The following is a 20,334-nucleotide window of genomic DNA, read 5'->3' as shown; positions in this document are numbered from 1 at the left end:
ATGTACTGTTTTGGTCTGCATGTTTCCTGGGGGTGTGGGAGGATTAGATGTGACAGAGGGTGGAGGAGACACCTGTAAAGTCCTGTCCAAAGGGCAAGGCTCATGGCAGTTGCGTTGCCCTTGTGTCTCCATCTGGACCACACTACACCAAGGCCGAGGGGCCTGACAAACATTTAGAGGGAAGGAGAAGCCATGAGCTTGGAAGATGCTGCTGATGCTGATGGAGAAATGATGATGGAGGAGATGATGGAGGAGATGACGAAGATAAGGAAAGGATGATGGTGGTGGTGGTGGTGGTGGTGATGATGGTGATGACGATGGATGGATGAATAGATGAGAGAGCCGATTAGAGCATGTTCAAGCCACGCCTTAAGAAGACAACAGGGTGTCATAAAAAGATCAAAGGACTAGTTGTTCAAAGGCCCAGCTATTTTTTTCACTTCAGGCTCTGCCTCTTCCTAGTCAAGTGACTTTGGGAAAATCACTGAACACCTCCGAGCTTTAGTTCCATCACCTGTAAGATGGGAACCCAAACCCTGCCCTGCTGACTTCACAAGGAGCATCCTCAGAGACCATGGCCATGATTATGTTCATGCTGCTGCTGTATCTGAGACCAAATCGTACCCACAAGCAGCCATTGCCATCAAGCTGACTTAGTTCCAGTGCAAGATACGCTACTTCCTTGCCCAGGTGTCTTTAAGCCAGTTAGGTTCTCCCAGCCTCAGTTTCCTCATTTACAAATGATGCTAATAGTGCCACCACCACATAGGGTTGTGACCTGGCTAAAATGGGCTCTTGAAGTTACAGGGACCAACACAGTTCCTGCAAGGAGCAGGGACTACTTGAATTGTCCTATTTATGATTAAAAGCCTCTCGTCCACTCTGATTGTTTTTTTTCTCGTCACACCCTCAGCTTGGCCCAACCTGATATAACGATCACACCCTCCTGTTCATCACTACTGCTCCTTGTAAAACTATCCTGTGACACATTCTTCAAGGACAAGGTGAGGTTACAAAGGGCTGCTCTGTATGATTGTACAGGTTGCTTACTGCTCAAGGGCACTAGCTAAGGAAATTCAGCTTTTGCTGCCTCACCCCCCCCCACCGTGAGCCTTAGAGAGGGGCTGCCTCTGCCTCCTGGAGGAGGCACCTTTTTCTAATTTGCATAAAAACTACCTATGGGCTAGAAGGCACCTGAGTCACCTGGAGTGGGACTCATTTAGCTTAGAAATGTGCAATCAGAGGGGGTCTCAGAAACGATCTGACTCTACATTCTTGTTGTAAAGAAGAAGAAACTGACCGTTATTCATCACTCATTGAACTTTTACTGAACACCTACTATGTGACAAGTACCATCTTTATGCTCAGCAGGGGGCAGAAGGGGTCAGATGAGGGGAAAGGCACAGGTTGTGACTGGTTCAACTGTGTATCTGGTGACCTTTGGCCCTGGGGCACCCCTTTGTCATTATGCTGTCTCCAGGGATGTTGGCAAGGTTTTCCAATGCCAGGTGTGGTGCCAGTCTACTCCAGCTAGTTGTTCTCTGCACTGACTGGTGCCTGACCCCATGCCCTTGATCCAGGTGTGCAGCTGGTGACCCAGTGACCACTGCTGTAGGCTCAAGGCTGACTCAGATGCCCAGGCTTGCTGGGGCAGGAAACCCAGGTAGGGGCTGTGCAGCCCCGGATGGTGTACTCAGCAGGAAGGAGCACTGTGCTAGGAGTTGGGACCTGGCCTCTGGGTCTACCCTGCCATTAACGTGTGTTGAACTTGGTCAAGCCACAAACCATCTCTTTGTCTATAAAATGGGAAGATCTGGCCACATGACCTCTAAGGTTTTTGCCAACTCTAACCTTCTGGTCAGTGGTTCTCAAACTTTGGCATGCATCAGCATTACTGGGAGGGCTAGTTAAAACCCAGATGGCTGGGCCCCACCCAGAGCTTCAGATTCAGTGGGTCTGGGGTGGAACCTGTATTTCTACCGAGTCTTTTATGATGCCGGTGCTGCTGGTACAGAAACTACACTTTGAGAACCACTGTTCTAGCAACCCTGGCTGCCCATTAGAACTACTTGGGGGAGCTTTAAACAGTGTGGATATCAGGCAGATTAAACCCCAGAGCAATTAAATCAGCATCTCCGAATGGGAGCCTGGGCTTTGTAATCATTTAATATCTCCCCCAGGTGATTCTTACGCTCTGCTGGGAGTAGGAGCCACTGTTCTAGAAAAACAGCTGGGGATGTGACAGGAGATTGATTGGCAAATGCCTTATATCTCTCTGGAGAAATGTCTCTTGGATCACAGCTCAGCCTCTCATGAGCTACCTGGCTTTGAACAGCCTCCCTGAGCCTCAGTTTCCCCCTCTGCAAGTGGAGCAGTTAGGAGGACTCCATGAAACTGCCTTTATGTGTCTGCCCACCTCCCTTTCCTCCTCGTCTCCAAGGACAGCTTGTGCATTTCTTCTGCTCTGAGGCTGTTCAGCTGAGCAGAATTCAATAAGCATTTATTAAAAACTCACAACGTGCAAGATGCTACCCTTAGTGATGTTGGAAACACAAAGACCAATCAGTCTTGTTCCCCACTCCAAGGAACTCATATGCCAGCGGTTCTCAACCTTTCACAGGGGTCGCCTAAGACCATCGGAAAACACATATTTTCGATGGTCTTAGGAACCGAGACACCGCTCCTCTATCCGTCTCCAGGCCCACATGCAGATACGCCCACATGCAGATACGCCCACATACGAGTAACTGGCGACCCCTGTGAAAGGGTCGTTCGACCCCCAAAGGGGTCGCAACCCACAGGTTGAGAATAGCTGTCATGTGCTAATGGAGGTGACGAAGCATGCGTCTAAATTGTGAGGCTGGGTGTAACACAGGCCATACAGGAAGGAATCATGATGAAAACCATTGTATGCGAAGCCTCCAACGCGAGGCATTTTATGGTACATTTTAATCCTCTCAGCGACCCATGAGGTAGCTACTATTTAACACCCACCTTACAGATGAAGAAAATGAGGCTTAAAGAGATGGTCAGTTACCCACAGTGCAAGAGCCAGGTTTTGTTGCCACGGGAGCCCCGAGGCGATTCACACTGTTAGGAAAGCTAGGAGGCTTTGTGGGGAGAGGTATAGACATTATGCTTTGAAGGATGTGTAGAAGTTCGATGGGTGAAAGACAGAGAAAAAGGTATCCTATTATAGAGAGAGGGACCAGCATACACCAAGGCCTGGAGGAGGGGAAATCCCAGCTTCTTTAGGGACCCAGAAGGGGTTTGATTTGGCTGAAATGCAGGCTGACGGTGGGACCTGATGAGAATCAGATCCTGGTTGGAGGCCGATGCTGAGCTAAGGAGTTTAGATTTTCTATCTTAAGCAATGGGGAGCCATTGAAGATTCTTGAGCAGGGGGTGGCATTTTTACAAATGATTAACATGGTCATTGGTTATGCGAGAGGGGAGTGACAGGGAGCCCCGTAAGGAAGAAGTCGGCTACGACAAATGGTCCATGTGAGATGTTGAGGCAAATGGGGGAAGGGTAGGAAAACGGGCATACTTGGGAGGTGTGCTGTCACCACGTGACGCTTCTTTGAGCATGGCTCACCTGTGTTCCTGCTTATTGACTCAGCCATTCTGTGCTGGGGGCAGGGACAGGGGTAGGAACAGGGGCAGGTGGGTATCCTGGGCCCCACAGCTCCACGTGCAGCAAACCTTCAATATGAGGATATGGTCAGTGGAGCGTGACCCTCTCAGGATGGAGAACTCAACAGAAGCAGCAGATAATGGGTTCCTGAGAGGGCTCAGAGCTGGCCGCCTGCCACATTTCTGGGGTAGGGGTGGGGAAACTGGCCCAGTGGCCTGAATCTTCCTGACCCCAGCCTTCCAGGTGAAGCGTGCCACCCTGCCTGCTCAAGGCTTACAACCTCTGTGCGTCAAGCTGAGCGCAAACCCTCCTGGGCTGAAGCCAGTTCCTAGAAGCAAAGTCTGGATGTGGAAAGAGTGCTGGGCTGGGATCCTGCCACTTGTTGGCTGGGTAGCCTTGGGCACATACCTCCCTTAGCCCATCTGAGGCCTAGATCTCACTTCCTCCACTTAGGGGGTTAAACTCAGGTAGTGCAAGTGCTGTGCCTTCCAGCTAGTCCCGCCACCTCCATCTGCCCAGTCTCTACTGGTTAACTTCCCTGGAGAATCTCAAGACCGCACAGGGACAAGCAGAGCAAGCTACTTTTTATAATCAAAATTCCAAGACCATGTTAGCACTTTTGTCACTCTGTAGATGTAGCATATCATATCCATTTTATAGATGACCCAACCAAGGCCCAGAGACTGGCCCATGACTGGCCCAGGGCCAAATATGTGAGAGGTTACAGAGGCAGGGCTTGAATGCTAATCTCTTATTTAAGATTTTGTCCCCTAGACATCCACAGCTTATTATTAAGTGGGAGGATAGGTCTGTTGGTGGGGGGAGGATTGGTAGACATCCTCCAATTCCAGGGTTCTGGAAGTTCCCTGCCCAATACAAAGTATGGTTTGACAGACACAGTATTGTGTCTCTTTACTGCATCACAGTAAGAATATTCTCTTTTCAGCTTCCAGATAACATGAAGGAGACCGTCTCTGTGGGGTGCTAATAAATAGGTCTTTAACACCTCTCCAAACCTTGCCAATCTCCCTTTTTTCACAGAGGGCACATCTCAAGCCTTGGCAGGCCAGTTTCCAACTAGAATTTAATAACCTTGGTTTGTTTTCATTGTGCTTATTTTTAATCTTACCTTCTATTTATGGCAAGTGATACTGGTTTCCCATTTAAGGCAGTGATATAACGACTCTCTGAAAAACGTGTTTAAGGGAGGGGAAAGTGGGTCTTGGATTTAAAGAAAATACTAAGAAATGGTGTCTAGATATGGCATGATGACAATGACTTATGTCTGCCCTAGTTCAAAGTGGGGAGAATGGAAGCGAGAGAGGAGCTGTCCAAGGGCACCTGGTAGTCCCCCCCACCAACTCCGGCAGGGCTCTCTCTACAGTGCTCAGTGCTCTTCCAGACCTGCACACAGGCGTGCCTGGACAAGGTGACACCATACCCCCCCCCCCCGCCCCCGGGCGGCACATGCGCAGCCCACGTGCCATCCCATGGGGTCCTGCGGGTCCCCACACCTCAGAAGTGAGGCGGTGGCTTAGGGCGGGCATCTGGGCATCTGGGGATTTCCGCGATGGAGAAGGGCGCGGGAGTCATGGTGCGTGGGCTGCAGCCAGACCCAGCACGAGCCGCTGGGGACCCCAGCCGACTGGCGGCGGGACCCTCGCAGGTCACCTGAGGCCTGGGCGGTGTGCGTGTTGGGTGCAAGCGCAGACGTCAGCCTCCCAGGCCCGTGCCGCCTTCCGGTCACGGCGCGCGCCCCCGGCCGTCCCTCCACCCCATTGGCCCCAGCCCCACGCCCGGGGCAAGCGGAGAGCCAGACTGCGGCGCCCCAGCGGCCGGGGGCGGGATGGGAGAGGCGGGGCCAGGCTGCGGGACCCGCCGTTTATTGGCCGAACGCAGTGCCGGGGGCGGGGCGCCGGGCGAAGGCGGGTGAGTGGGCTCCGGCAGGCAGAGGCCAGCTCCCGGCGGCGGGACAGGCTGCTCTGGGTCGCAGAGGGGGCGGGTGGGCGCCGCGCGACCAGCTTGCAGGGTGACGCTCGCAGGGGAGGCAGAGGGCGCCCAGGCCTGGGCTGGGCTTCTGTCGCTGGGACCGCCATCAGGAGCCTTGGCTCCGACCACTTTTCCGAGGGACCATTGACCTCGCCCTGCGGGGCGTTTGCCTCTGGTAGAGGGAAGGAGGGAGAAGCCGGGGCCCCGCGTAAAGTTCGCAAGCTCTGGGGGCCAGAGAAGGTGAAGTGGGAGGAGGAGCCAGTTTAAGGCTAACTCAGAGCTGGGAAGCCTTGGGGCGGCGTTCAAGGCCCCCTCCCACACGCGCGCGGAACGGAGCGCCCTGTTCCTGCAGCTGCTGGCGTCGACTCTCAGGGAGAAAGGAGTCGTACCTCCCGCGCGGGGAGAGCTGCAGAGCTGCGAACAGAGGAGGAGGCCGCCGCCGAGCCGGGCAGGCCCCCAACCCGAGCGACCCCTCTAGGGTGGGCGGAGAAGGTAGCATAAGCGACCAGGACAGGTGCGCCCACCCGGGACACGCACCCACAGCCACCTCCAAAGGACCCTCCAGGAGTCTGTAAGGACTCTCTTTAAGCCCCAGATTCTCCCCTACCGCTCTCCCCTCAGCCTGGGGCCCCAGGCGGGGACCCCAGGATCCGACGTCTCCGTGCCTCCGGGCACCTGGCTCAGCAGGAGTCCCCCGGGTCGGGGCAGGGCAGGTCCGGCGGCGGCGAGCCGGAGCCCGCCCAGCGCCCGGGCCCCGCCGAGCCCTCGGAATCCACCCATGGGGAACCAGCTCCCCGTGCCCCCTCGCCCGGCTGCGCCCAGCCTGGCGCCTCGAGCCCCGCAGAGGAGGAGCACGGCACAGTGACCCCGGAGCCGCGGCAGACTCTGGAAGGCTCGGCGGCGGGAGAGGCAGGCTGTTCCCCTCACCTCCAGGCGCTTCCGAGTAGCCCTCCGAGCCGAGCCAGAGCCCTGGCCCGCCATTCCCAGGTAGGAGATACCGACAGAACTGGGGAGCTGGTTGAAGTGGGGAAGCCAGGAAAAAAGGCTGCGTTACATGACTAGCATAATTAAACTGATTGATCTCCTACTATGTGCCAGGACCATGCGGCAACTTTGCATAGCTAGAGGAAAATTAGTTGAGCACCTACTATGTGTCAGGCTGGGTGCTAGCCCCTTTACTTATCCCAGGTAAGAAAGACTTATCCAGCTTCTACTTACTCTGCTAGATTTGGTGCCAGGCGCTTCCACTTAAGAGATCTGGAATAATAGCTCATTTAAATATGAGGGAACTGAGGCTCAGAGAGATAGAAGCACGTCCTCAAACATCTCATCCCCCCTTCCCAACTCAGTTGCCACTTGCATACTTGGAGGGAGGTGGGGCTGGGATTGGGCCAGTTGGTGCCCCCTGCCCCCAGCCCTGGTGAGGACCTCCTCTGAGGAGGGAAGATTAAGGACCATCTTCTCTGTGCAGAGTTCCTTGAGCTCTTTTTGAGTTGGTGCAAGAAGTGAGTTTCCTGGGCGATTCCCTGACTAGGATGGGTGTCCTGTACTTAGCTGACCAGAGGGCCCCCCAGCACCTCTGAGGGGCTGTCTCTGACCTCCCCTCCCTTTGCCGCCACCCCTGGGAGGATGAGGAAGGATGTTGTCCAGGACCTCACGGGAGGTAGGAGGCTGGGCTGGGAAGGCCAGCCAGTCCAAGAGCCCATGATTCAGTCTTCAGAGAGACAGACTGGGGTCCCCCAAGATCTCTGCCTGCACGCCAGTTCCACCCCACCTGGCTGCTCTCCTGGCGGCCTCCCTTACTACTAAGAGGAAGCTCCACAAAGCAAGGAGCCCGCTTGCGGCGTGCCAGGAGCTGTATCAATCAGCCTCTTGGCTTCTCACTGAACTCTGGCTTTGTTTCTACCATATATCCCTTGGAGGGATGACCGACCTCGCCAGGCCAGGCCATTTGGCCAAGGTTGCTGAGCTGGTGGGAGGCAGAGCTGAGCCGCCGGCAGCTGATGCCTGCCTGCTTTCTTCCATCCTGAGCCATTAAGGGTGGTGAGGTTGGCTTTGCAAAGCCCCCAGGACTCGCCTCAGCGTGGGCATGACGCCAGTGCATCCTCGTGTCCAGAGAGGCTGGGCTGTGCCCTAATGGAGGAGGCTTGAGGTGTGTGGGAGGGAGGGAGAGGACACAAGCTCTAGGGTGCTTCAGGGAGGAGGACACGTCCAGACTCTTGTCCTGCTGTCTTTGCTCAGCTGACCCCTCCATCTTCCAGGCAGACTCTGGGGGAGGGGCTCCAGGGAGAAGGGGGTGAGCCCACACACGCATTTGCTGGGAGCTGCTGAGCAGGGTTTGGAGGGAGTCCTGGGCAGGGACCCGCTCCCAGCTGCCTGTAGGGAGAAAGAGAGAATGAGAATGTAATAGGCCTCAGGGTTCATTCCCCTTGCCTGACTCCAGCTGAGTCTTTACTGAGTCAGACAGTTTTTGAAAGACTAGTTTTTGCCTGGGGGACGGGTCTTCATAGAGGTAAGAGCCCAGGCTTTGGAGCCAATGGCCTGATTCTAATCCTGGCCCGGCCAGTCATCTGTGTGAACCAGAACAAGTGAGTCAGCCTCTCTGCCCTCCAGTGTCCCCATCCGTCCAGCGGGCCGATGGTGGTCCCCTCTTCTTGGGGCTGTTGTGATGTCATTGGAATAAAGCATGCAAAGCGTCCAGCATGATGGAAGCCTGCCCGGCTGGTTACTGTTCCCCCAGGATGGCCCACCCCATCTCTGCCCCAGGCCTTTCTGCCTCCCAGGTGCCCTTAGAATGGCCCTCGGGGGGGGGGTCCGCTGAGAGTCACAGAACTTGCATTCGGGCACTGCTGCTTCTAGTGGACCCTATTCACCACTCTCTGGGCCTCCATGGTAGGACTGCAAACTCTAAAAGGGCTCTTTGAACTCTGCCCCCTGTCTGCTCCTCACTGTGTAGGGTCAGCCTGGCTGAAGGTAGAGAAGAGCAGAGTGGAGAAGAGTAGCTGTGTCCACAGCGCTGCCCACAGTGCCTCCTCGGGGAAGAGAAGGGATGAACGATGCGGGGGTGGGAGGCGGAGCCCCCGGAGACGCTGTCACCTGGCCTCCAGGTGTCTGGGTGCCTCACACAACCCCACGTGGCTGAGGCCATGTGAAGATTCAGTCTTCTCTCAGAGAAGAAAGCCACCGATGTTTTTTCCTCCTTTGCCTTTTTCTGACTCCCTGTCCCCTCTCTCTGACTACCTGTCTCTCCTCTCTGACTACCTGTCCCCTTTCTCTGACTACCTGCTTCCTCTCTGACTACCTTTCTCTCCTCTCTGACTACCTGTCTCTCCTCTCTGACTCCCTGTCCCCTCCCTCTGACTACCTGTCCCCTCTCTCTGACTACCTGCCTCCTCTCTGACTACCTGTCCCTTCTCTCTCGCTTCCATAGCCCATTCTGTCACTGATATTAGCACATATGGATCAGGGGCTCTGGGCTAGAGGCTGGGGCAGGCGGTAATGTAGACAAACGCTGCCCCTGGGGTGCCACTAGCCTCTCTCTCTCTCTGTCTAAACAGAGGTGACCACCAGCAAGCTCCCTGCAGAGGGGCTTGGGGAGTGGGGCTGTCCTTGAGTGGGGCCTCTTTCCCCCCAATCGCTGCTGAAGGCCCAGGCTGGCTCACCCAGACCCCAAGGAGACTGAGAAGGGTTCACTGCTGTTTGTCTTGCATACCCCCCTCCCCCCTGCCCACCCACAAATGTGCCCAGGGCCCTGAGACCCTCCTCATCACAGCCCTTGGACCAGCCAGGCCGGGTGGGGGTGGAAGGAGAAAGCCCCAGAAGGAGGCTTTGCGTTGGCTCCAAAGGCACAGAGCCATTTGCTCCATTCATTCATGGATCACTTATTGGGCACCTGCTGTGCACATGGCACTGAAGCCCTGAGGGATAAATTGAAAGATGGCTTCAGGCATGAATTGGGTAGTGATGTGGGGTTCTTAGGTTTGGAGTCACTGTCCTGGCTCCCTTATTAACTAAATGAGCCAGTCACGTATCTTTTAAGCATCAGGGTCCTTATTTGTGAAACGGGGAAGATCGTATGTACCGCACAGGGAGGCGGTGAGGGGACTCCACAGCGCACGGGGCACGCTGCATGGTAGCAGATCCCTCCTTTACTGGTTACTGGCTGTAATCATGAGCTAGTTACTAAACTTCTCTGCGCTTCAGTATCTTCATCTGTAAATTGAGATAACTCCACCTACTTCTGGGATTACTGAGGGATGAAGTGGGTTATTACATATTCAGCACTTAGAACACTGACCTGTATTAACTGCAAAATAAATGTCAGCTATTACTATTATTCTATACTTAGCACAGTACTTGGCATATGGCGGGGGCTTGGTTAATGGTGATTGTGTCGTGGCACCAGGCCTGGGTCAGTGGTGTGCTCAGAGGGTTTGTTGTCTATGTTTCTTTGCAATTCATTCATTGAGATCATCTCTGTAGCATGGAATCGGTCATGGCAGTGTGTATGTCATGGCAATTGGCAAACGCTACCAATAAGAGATTTTTAAAAAGGTATTTTTGAGAGCCAGTTTACTGCGCAGCGGCTCACAGTTGGGCAGGTGAGCAGATGCGATGCCTGAGTGCCCTGAACATGACATGTGCCAGGAGATTCGCACGCAGGCGCTGTCTCCACCTCGAGTCGCTTGGCATCATGGCAGATAGAACATTATGACGTTGGAGAGAACCTTGGGGCAAATGGATGAGGCACTCTGGGCTACTGACCTGGGGTATCCAGGGGTGGGACCAGTTGTAGCTTACACATACAACCCTTTGTGCAGATTGAAAACAGGTGCCTTCTTGGAGCAGGTGAACCCCACAAAGACCGCCCCTGTTTTTCCACCTAAGCTGGGTGCTTTGTGCAGTGCCCAACCTGCACAACCATGTGGGGCAGCCTGACCCACATTTCAGCAGGCCTGTGTCCATTTGTAGTTCATCTCCTCTAGAGAGGGGAGGGATTCCTTCTGGGGTGGGGTCAGAGAAGCCTTCAGAGAAGAGGTGGCATTTGAGCCAGACCCTAAATCACAAAAGGAAGTGGGTGTTTTGGGGTGGAGACCAGCCCGAGCTTAAGGAGTAGAGGTAGATTTCAGCAGAGCTCAAGCTAATTGGAATGGCTGGGGCCCAGGGAGTCTGGGGGGATTCTGGTGGGTGCTAAGATAGGAAAGGAGGGTGGTATCGCCTTTGAGGTGGGCCTGATGGAGCCGCTGGAGGCTTACTTATGTCCACTTGGGATTTAGAACTTGGATCCATTTTTGCCTCTTCCACAAGGCCAGGAAGCTCCCGTAGAGAGTTCTGGGTATGCCCCAGATCCATAAACCTTTGGAGCTTGAGGGACTTGAGTTGCTCGTGGGTCATTTCTCTGACCCACATCCCCTAGTTCAAGTCTCTGGGTCTCCTGGTGGTGAGCAAACTCCCAGAGCCTGGGGGATGAAAATCGCTGAGCAGATCCAGGCCCTGGCATGGAGGTTGTGGTCTGGACATGGCATCCCGCTTCTTCCTGGGAGGGCTGAAAGGCCACGGCACCCCTATGCTTATAAAATGCTCTCTAGTGCCACGCCCATGTCATGTCCGGGAGTCACAGCCTCCTTGGGAAGCCAGAGTTGGAAAGGACGGGTGGATCAGGTAGAGAACGGATTGTAACAAGAGTTAACATCTTTGAGATCTCGCCATGTGCTGAGCCCTTCACCACAGCCCTGTGAGTTGAGCCCATTTTATAGGTGAGGAAAGTGACTCCCAGGGAAGTGAGGCTACTTGCTCAGGAGGAACAGCGAGTGATTGGTAAAGTGACCAGTGAAGCCCCGGCAGTCCTGTGCTGGAATAAATACGGGGGCGAATAAACACAAGGATGAATGGATGAGTGACTGAGTGGATGAATGAAGGAGGCAGGCAACCAGAGAGGGCGTGAATGAACGAGCGGGCAGAACTCCAAAGCCCCTTAGAGAAACCCTCGTCCAACGTTCCCATTTTATGGACAGGAAACAGACCTAGTCAGGAGCCACAAAGGGAAGGCCAAGGCCTCCAGCAGGGGCTGCACAGGGCCGGGTCCCCGGCCTTCTGAAACTGCTCCCTGTTCTCTGTCGCAGCCCCGAGCCATGATGAAGACCTTGTCCAGCGGGAACTGCACGTTCAGCGTGCCCGCCAAGAACTCGTACCGCATGGTGGTGCTGGGCGCCTCGAGGGTGGGCAAGAGCTCCATCGTCTCTCGCTTCCTCAATGGCCGCTTTGAAGACCAGTACACGCCCACCATCGAGGACTTCCACAGGAAGGTCTACAACATCCGTGGCGACATGTACCAGCTGGACATCCTGGACACGTCTGGCAACCACCCCTTCCCCGCCATGCGCAGGCTCTCCATCCTCACAGGTGAGTGCCTGGGGTGGGCGTGGGCGCCGCATATGTGGGCATGTGTGCTTGGTACTTTACAGTTTGCAAAGTGCTTGTACATCCATCATCTGAGATACAGCTCGCAACAAGCTCCCTTGCACCGTGAGGGTAGGAGAGGTGTTGCTGCTTGCACAAGCAAATGAGGGAGCCGGGGCCCGGATTCCATTCTATATGACTCTGGATTGATTGCTTATGGCTGTTGGTGCCGCCTTCTAGGTCAGGTACTGATACAGATGGGCACTGGGGTGTTCCTCTCTGGAAAACCGAGGGGCTGCTGCCTTCCATCTATGGGAAGTGACCTAGCAGAGCTCTGGGTCCCATGGTCAGTCTGCTGAGCTCAGGTCTCTTGACACCCCAGGCCTTGGCCTTGTCTCAGAGTGGTAAGGGCAGGTCCCAGGCAGGGGTCAGCCAGATGGCAGGCAGGGGTCCTACTCATGATCATGTAATAATCACAGCAATGGTGATGGCGGCAGCTAACACTTATCAAGAGCTGCATGCCTGGGCCCACTCTTAGAGCTTGGCATGTGTTTATTTAATCCTCACAAGTAACCTAGGACATAGGTATTTGCCTCCATTTTACAGGTGGGGAAACTGAGGCCCAGAGAGGTTAAGTTACTCCCGGTAGAAACACAGCTGGTAAATGGCAGCCTGTCTCATGCGTTACCACTAAGCTATCCTATATGATAGCCTCTCGGCCCTGCTGGGGGTGGTGAGGAGGGAGAGAGAGATTGTTGGGGATTAAGGAGGCAGGTGGAGATGTGCGACTGGGCCATCATTACATGACTCAAGCAATTTCATATGGTAGCTAAGAGGGCAGGCCAGACACCAGTGTGCTTGGATCCGAATCCTGGTTCCCCTGCTTCCGGGTTTTGTATGAGGCATGGACTTCATTTCTTTTGCCTCAGTTTTCTCATCTGTCTGTTGACATGACATTGCATCCATCCAAAAGGTCACTGCAAGAATTAAATGAGTTAATACATGAAAAGTCCTAGGTGAGCAGATAGTAGGTGCTCAATAAATATTGGCCTTAAATTAAAGCAGCATTTATAGTGTGCCTGCTACGGGCTCTGCAGAGTCCTTCCCCAAGCCATGCCCCTCCCATTGCTGGGCAGTGATGGAGGGCAGGAACAAGCAGGTAACCCTCCAGCCATCGCTAAAATAACGCCCACATCAGATAGTTCTGCACCAAGAAACTAATGCCATGCCCAGCCCTCCCGCCACACCCCAGCGAGGACCCTTCCTTGAGCGCCCTGGGCAGACAGCGTCCTCTGTCCCTCACTGAGCATCTGACTCAGATCACACTCGGACACACACCCCACGCCACTGTATTTTGGAGAATAAGTGTGTGGCTAGAAGGAGCCCTGGGTTAACCTGAGTTCAAGTCCTGGCTCCACCACTGGGGTGGCTTAAACATGTAACCAGAGGTCTGAACCTCAATCTCCCCAGCCCCACAGCAGGCATAACTTTGCTTCCCCTCAGTGTGGCTTCGAGGACTGGAGGAAAGCGTGTGGGGGCACTTCTAGCACATGGTGACGATTGCAGGAATGCCAGCTCTCCCTGCGTCGGGGAGGGGCCTGGGCGCCACTGATGTAAATAAGGCTAACGTCAGAAGGAGGAATAGGGGAGATGCAGAGAGAGAAAGAGAAAGAGAGAGAGAGAGAGAGAGGGAGAGAGAGAGAGAGAGAGAGACCACGTGCGTATTTCCAAAACTAATTTTTAAATACACAAAGAATACACAGACACACCCTCTTTAAAACATATGGACAGGGGGCCGGCCGAGTGGCGCGATGGTTAAGAACTGGCTTGGGACGCCAGAGGGCCCCNGACTGAAGAACAAAAGGACAGCAACTTGTCTGTTCCCCTTCCCCAATTCCCCAGCGCTGTTCCCATCCCCCCAATTCCCCCAATTAAAAAAAACAAAGCATATGGACAAGGCGAAAAAGCCCCCTTGACCCATGTCCCCACCCCCAGGCTCCTGCCGCGTCTCAGGAGGTGGCCACCCCGTCACTCTGGTGTGGACTCTTTCGGGCCACCTCCATGAATACATTGACATTCATATTTGAATCCCCATAACAGAGAGTATTTTTGTCTGTTTCTTTTTTATGTGCATATATCATTCCAAGCACATCTGCCTGCTGCTTGCGTTTTCGCCAGCCCCGTGCCTCATTTTCCAACCTGGTGCTGATGCGCAGGACACCCTGAAAACCATTAATTCCGCCAGCAGCTTTCCTTCCAGCTGCCAGCCGGGCATCTCTGAAGCTTGGCATCACACGCAGTCTTGCATTTGAATATGTCAAGGCAGCGGAGTCCTCAGGGGCCCAGGATTAGCCTAACGGGATGGGTTTGGCAGCCCAAGCGGAATCAGCGGCCAGGCTGGGTCGCGCTGCCTTGCAAGTACCTTTTAAAACAGCCCACCCCAGCATTCAGTCCATCCCATCCCATCCATTCAGCCAGCTGTATGAACACCCACTATGCGCAGGAGTGGGTGACGAAGTCCCCCTCTGCTCCAGAGCTCACTGCAGAGCACACCACCAGATGGAACACAGTTCTGAATGTGGCACGTGCTGTTATGGGGGGACAAGGGGCATGCTCTGGGGTCCAGAGGAACGGGCAGCATGTGGCCAGAGCCAGAATTGCTTGAGTCTCTTCTCGAGAACTTGGGCCAGTTGCCGATGCCTCCGAGCCTCAGTTACCTCGTCTGTAAAACAGGGCTCTTGACATCTCACCGCAGGTTCTTAAGAGTTTAAGCCAACCTAGGAAGGTGCTTTGAGCGTGAGATTGTGATCTTTGTAATAAGACCTGGAGACAGGAATGAAGTCACCAGCCCAGCCCTCTCTCACCCTCCTTGCCACCCCTACCCCCTCCACATTGTCCCTGTTTCAGATTCAAAGGTGTCTCGTGTGATGCAGTGAGTTAAACTAGGAATAGTGTGGGCCTTGATTTGTTCAAGAAGCGGAGAGCACTTAGTGTGCTGGGCTCTGGCTGGGTGAGGACAGACAGGCGTAGGCCCAACGCTCGGCCTGGCCACATTGGAGCTGTGTGACCTGGGGTAGGCTGCTCACCCTTTCTGAGCCTGTTTGCTCACCTCTACCATGAAGGTAATGAAATCTCACTGAGGTTTTGTGAGGAGTCAGGGGGAAAATGTGCTTGAAGTGCATGGCCCATGCAGGCTCTCACAGGTGCTGGTTCTCATTATCATTACTGACACCTAAGACCACTGAGCACGTGTCACTCTCCAGTCATTATCTCCTGTGACCCTGAAGATCATCCGGCATGGCGGTGTTTCATCTGCACGGGACAGATGGGGACCCCGAGGTTTAGACCAAGTGGCTAGTAAGTGGAGGAGGCAAGATGTTCACCTAGGTCTACCTGCTGCCAATACTGCGTTCCTACCATGCATCAGGTGCCTATTACTATTATTCTGACACTGTGTTTACAAGCTCACAAGTCCCTCGCCCGGTCCCTAGCCCTGCAGGGAAATGTAGGGGGAATGAACTGTGTCTGAACCAGGCTGTGCCACGGAGGAGCTGCGGGACCTTGTGGGGAGGGCCTGGTCAGGAGCTGCCCGCCCGCCCACTCACCGCCTGGGCTTTCTCTTCCCGCAGGCGACGTCTTCATCCTGGTGTTCAGCCTGGATAACCGGGAGTCCTTCGACGAGGTGAAGCGCCTCCAGAAGCAGATCCTGGAGGTGAAGTCCTGCCTGAAGAACAAGACCAAGGAGGTGGCGGAGCTGCCCATGGTCATCTGCGGCAACAAGAACGACCACGGCGAGCTCTGCCGCCAGGTGCCCGCTACCGAGGCCGAGCTGCTGGTGTCGGGCGACGAGAACTGCGCCTACTTCGAGGTGTCGGCCAAGAAGAACACCAACGTGGACGAGATGTTCTACATGCTCTTCAGCATGGCCAAGCTGCCCCACGAGATGAGCCCCGCCCTGCACCGCAAGATCTCCGTGCAGTACGGCGACGCCTTCCACCCCAGGCCCTTCTGCATGCGGCGCGTCAAGGAGACGGACGCCTACGGCATGGTCTCGCCCTTCGCCCGTCGCCCCAGCGTCAACAGTGACCTCAAGTACATCAAGGCCAAGGTCCTTCGGGAGGGCCAAGCCCGAGAACGGGACAAATGCACCATCCAGTGAGCAGGAAGGATGCTGGGGTGGGGCTCTGGCAGTGCCTTATGGGAGGTGGCTCCAGATGCCCGCATCCCCGCAGTGGGACCCCAGTGGCAGTCGCGTGTGAAGACCTTTGGTGCCAGGCTGGAGGACCCTGGCTTCTAACCTCTGTACCTTCTGCCTTCTCGCCACTTCCCTCTGATTCCTCTTTTCCATGGTTCCCCGTGGTTCCAGCTCTTCTGTGCGGGGATGGATCTCCGCAGAGCAGGCGACAAGGTTGGGAGACCTCGGGACTTACGCAGGGACCCAAGTTGGAGCTTCCTGGAACAGTCCCAGAATGAAAACAGCACCCAGAGCCTACGGGGGAGGCTCTGGCGTGAGACCCAGCTTGGTTTAGGTGGCAGCTGGGAGACTCCCCCCGCCCCTAGTACACTCCCAATCCTGAAACTCTTACCCTCTGGCTCAGCTGTTTGTACCCCTGCCCCTCAAGTTGGCCCCCACTGTCCCTGACGTTGAGCCAGGGGCCTCTGTGTGTGTGAAGAGGGTATGGCCATGTCCCCTGGCCCACGCCCAGCCAGGACCCCCTTCCTTCCTCAGCCTCTTCTCCCAGGCTCCCCCGTCTGCTGGTCCTGCTTTGTTGTTACATCTGTTCTCATGTTGTGTATAGCGGTAGAAATGAAAATCCTTGTACTGTAAAAGCCTAGTGACCCCTTGTTGGCCGGGCCCACACCCAGTTCAGACCCGCTGCTTCCGTGGGGGACCCCTTCCTCCCCTGCGCCCATGTGGGGCTGCTGTGGCCTGTCTGCAGCTGGACGCCGTCCTCCGTACTGAGCTGTACAGTTTACACTCACACAGGCGGACCAGGCCACCGGGCTACTTCTACCCCCATTCCACAGAGGAGGTGGCTGAGACTCAGAGGAGAAGGTGACGTGCCCCGCCCTGGCCCCCAGCTAGTTCCGGACAGAGTTCTACCGAGAGCCAGGCTGTCCATGACTATGATTGTTCCTCAAGCATTTGTTGAGCGCCTGCTGGGTGCTGGGTCCACTGTGTGCTAGGAAACAAAGAGGGTGAGTGATGCACTTTATGCCCGCAGCGCCAGGGCCTTCCCCATCCCTGGCCTGTTTCCCTTCACCCGCCTGGCCTTTGCCCACCCCTGCTGCCCCACTGCCTTCTGCAGCTGTTGGCAGGTGTGGAGGAGCAGCTGGGAGCCGGAGCTGAGCCCGAGAGAGGTAGGTGGGAAGGATCCCTGTGTGTCTGTTCCTCATGCCTGGAACTGGGCTCTGCTGGGTGCTAGGCCTGGGGGGATTTGAACCTGTAGACCAAAGGCTCTTGTCATCAGCTCTTAACAAATAAATTTTATATTTTAATCTGAAAAATATTGACGTTTAGGGCCACAAGGAACCTTAGCGATCATCTAGTGAATCTTTCTAAGGCTCAGAGAGGGTAAGTAACTTGCCCCAGATCACACAGCAAGTCTATGAGTGGCAGAAGCAGGGCTAGGTCTGGGTATTCAGCACACGCCATGACATGCCCCCTCTCCTCATGCTGCTTTGGCCCTTTTAGGGATTTGAGGCATCTTTTCCCTACTCTCTTCCTGGACTTGTCTCTGAGGGCTCCTGTAGATTCTGTGTACATTGTGCCCATGTATATAATGTATACAGACATGAACACACAGATACACCCCCACCCTGGCCTCAGCTCTGCACACCCTACACCTCCACCCTGGCCCCTGCTGCTCACAGCAGCAGTTCTGACCCTGCTTCCGTGCTCCCGCCTGGCCCTTGCCTGAACCCTCTAAACAGACCAGGTGCCTTGGCCAGGACAGGTGTGTGGCCTGGTCTCACCTGGTCACGCCCGCGCTGCCCCAGATCTCTGTGCACACTCTCAATTAAAGTGGGTTTGTTTCTAAGCCGTGTCCTTGACCATGTATATTTATATTTTCTGTATTTCCAGCCGGAGGCGTGCCTCTTCCCCCAACCAAAGCCATCCTTTCCCTCCCCAGACAGCGCCTTCCTGGGGCCCTTGCCCTGCATGTCAACTCTGAGTCAGTCTTCAAGGTTAAGTAAGGAGGGGTGTGAGGTGGGGAATAAAAACCCAAGAAAGAAGCGTGTGCCCTCTCGGCCGGGGCCCTTCTGGGTACTCTGGGGTGTGAATTCTGAGTGCCTATGTCCCTTAGAGAGGGGTGACCAGGTCAGAAAGGAGACGCACCCCATGGACCATTAGCTCTTTGGGGACACCATATGTCTGAGTTCTGTGTGGCTCCTGTAAGAGCATCAGTTTTGTCCCCAGGGGACACTGGGCAACGTCTGGAAACATTTATGATTGTCAAAACTGGAGGGGGTGGGCTGTATCTTGCTACTATCATCTGCGAATAGGGGCCAGGGATATTGCTAGCACCCTCCAGTGGTCAGGACAGCCCCACGATAGAGTTGCCCTGCCCCAAATGTTGGCAGTGGGCGGGCAGCCTGCTCACTCGGACTGTCAGCTCTCGAGGTCAGGACACGGCCCGTGTCTGTGTGGTTGATACGATGTACAGCTTTCTAGATGGTCCTTAATAAACACTGGACAAGCAGAGTGTGCCCTTGTGGGAAAGGAGACGGGACGTGGGTGGGGATGGCAGGTGCAGGTGGGGGGAGAAGGTCTTGCCCCTCTACAACCCCAAACGTGCCGCCTTGGACCGAGGCTCTCCCTGGGCAGAGGGAGGAGAAGGAAACCAGCCACGCCCCTGCTGTGGGCTGTAACACCTCACCTCTCCCTGTGCCATCCTCGTGTCTTCAGCTCCATGAGAAACATGCTCTCACGTTCACCCGTCTTCAAAATCACGTCCACGATGGCACAGCTGGTAAAGCGACAGATTGGGGATTGCAAACCAGAGGCTGTCGGAGCTCTGTGTGGGTAAGGGAAGGAGTTTGCACCTGGGAGATGGCGATGGGTCTGTGCTTTTGATCACTCGGCAAAGGCCACTGAGCATGTAGGTGCAAGGCCTGGAGATGGAGGTTTGGGGAGAAGTAGGACATGGTCCCTGTGTGCCAGGAGCTCACTCTCCGCAGGGAGAGGTCCCTGTTTGCACATTCACAAAGCAAGGTGAGCCCAGCTATGGTGGAGACAAGACCAGGTGAGCCTGGGGTGTGGGGGAGCTGGGAGGGCGCCCACCCTCTGCCCACCCTCTGCCCACCCAGCTTCCTCCCCTCCTTTGCCCACATCAGCCAGAGAAGCTCAGTGTGGGAGGAAGTCGCTTGGAATGCTTTCCCAGGTCTGGTTTTTGAAAACCTGAGATGTGGCGGTGAACACTACCTCGGCACCACGGTCAGCGTGCACCCGAAGGGGGGCCAAACAGGGAGGCGGCTGGTGGCACTAAAGCGAGCCTTCCTCGTGTGTTGGGCCGGGCCCACCTCTGCCATTCCCTTCCTCCATGTGGGACTGCGAATAAGTCACGTCCTTCCCCAGGTTTCGGTTTCTTCAGCTGTAACTGGGAGGTGAGGGGGAGGACAGCGGGACCAGGCTGCACACCAACGGCCCCTTGCAGCCCTGTGTTTTCGGCAAGAGAATTAATATTCCTATTACATAATTCACAGCATTCCAATCGTTACTAAACAGAACACGCTCCAGCCCCACCCCCTGCATCCCACAGACTCGCCCTGGAGTGGGGCTGATCAGCAGAGGGCTTTAGCAGGCGAGGAAGGCTTCCCCAACCAATCCCTTCTTAGCCCCAGGACAGAAGGTAAAATAAGAGTGTAGGAAAGACAACTTCCCTTGCGGGAAACCATTCAGAGACAAGCCCAGGACAGCCACCTTAATTCCCCGACCCTACGAATGGAACACTGGGACTCTGATTTCAGAGAATCCTGCACTGCGAATTCTAAGTACTTGTTCTGTTCCGCCTCCTTGAACCTGTCATTTACTCAAAAGAAAAACTTTGGTCTGCGTCACAGCTTGGTGGGGGCTGACAGGAGGCCAGCTGGGGCTCAGTGGCAGAGGCTGCTGGGAATGGAGGAAGGAAAAGGGAGGTGGGAAAGGGAGTGGACCTGTGTTGAAGACCTACTGTGCACCAAGCACCATGCTACGCCTAGTACCTGTATCTTCTCCTTGGGTCCTCATGGCAAAGTTATGTGAAAGGATTCTGAATCTCATTTTACATATGAGGGAAACTGAGGCTCAGAGACGTAAAGCCACTTGC

At 55.1% G+C, this 20,334-nt stretch overlaps 1 protein-coding gene across 3 annotated transcripts in view; it reads left to right on the top strand.

The window, feature by feature from the left end:
* RASD2 (RASD family member 2) overlaps nt 1-18,066 on the top strand; it is a 25,225-nt gene extending 7,159 nt beyond the window's left edge. The window contains exons 2-4 of one of the 3 annotated variants that reach the window (XM_019634065.1): nt 914-1,004; nt 11,749-12,028; nt 15,655-18,066. In XM_019634065.1, the coding sequence (XP_019489610.1) occupies nt 11,758-12,028; nt 15,655-16,184 (801 nt within the window). In that variant the 5' untranslated portion in view covers nt 914-1,004; nt 11,749-11,757 and the 3' untranslated portion in view covers nt 16,185-18,066. Of the gene's footprint in view, nt 1-913; nt 1,005-6,226; nt 6,614-11,748; nt 12,029-15,654 lie in introns of those variants that run through there. The other 2 variants (XM_019634066.1, XM_019634064.1) reach the window with 2 other exon arrangements.
* Nucleotides 18,067-20,334: the final 2,268 nt, after the last annotated feature.

This window comes from Hipposideros armiger, unplaced genomic scaffold (assembly GCF_001890085.2).
Source record: "Hipposideros armiger isolate ML-2016 unplaced genomic scaffold, ASM189008v1 scaffold_1486, whole genome shotgun sequence".
In the NCBI taxonomy this organism is placed as follows: domain Eukaryota; kingdom Metazoa; phylum Chordata; class Mammalia; order Chiroptera; family Hipposideridae; genus Hipposideros; species Hipposideros armiger.
The sequence above is the reverse complement of the archived record's forward strand: the minus strand, read 5'-3'. Positions and strand labels throughout refer to the sequence as shown.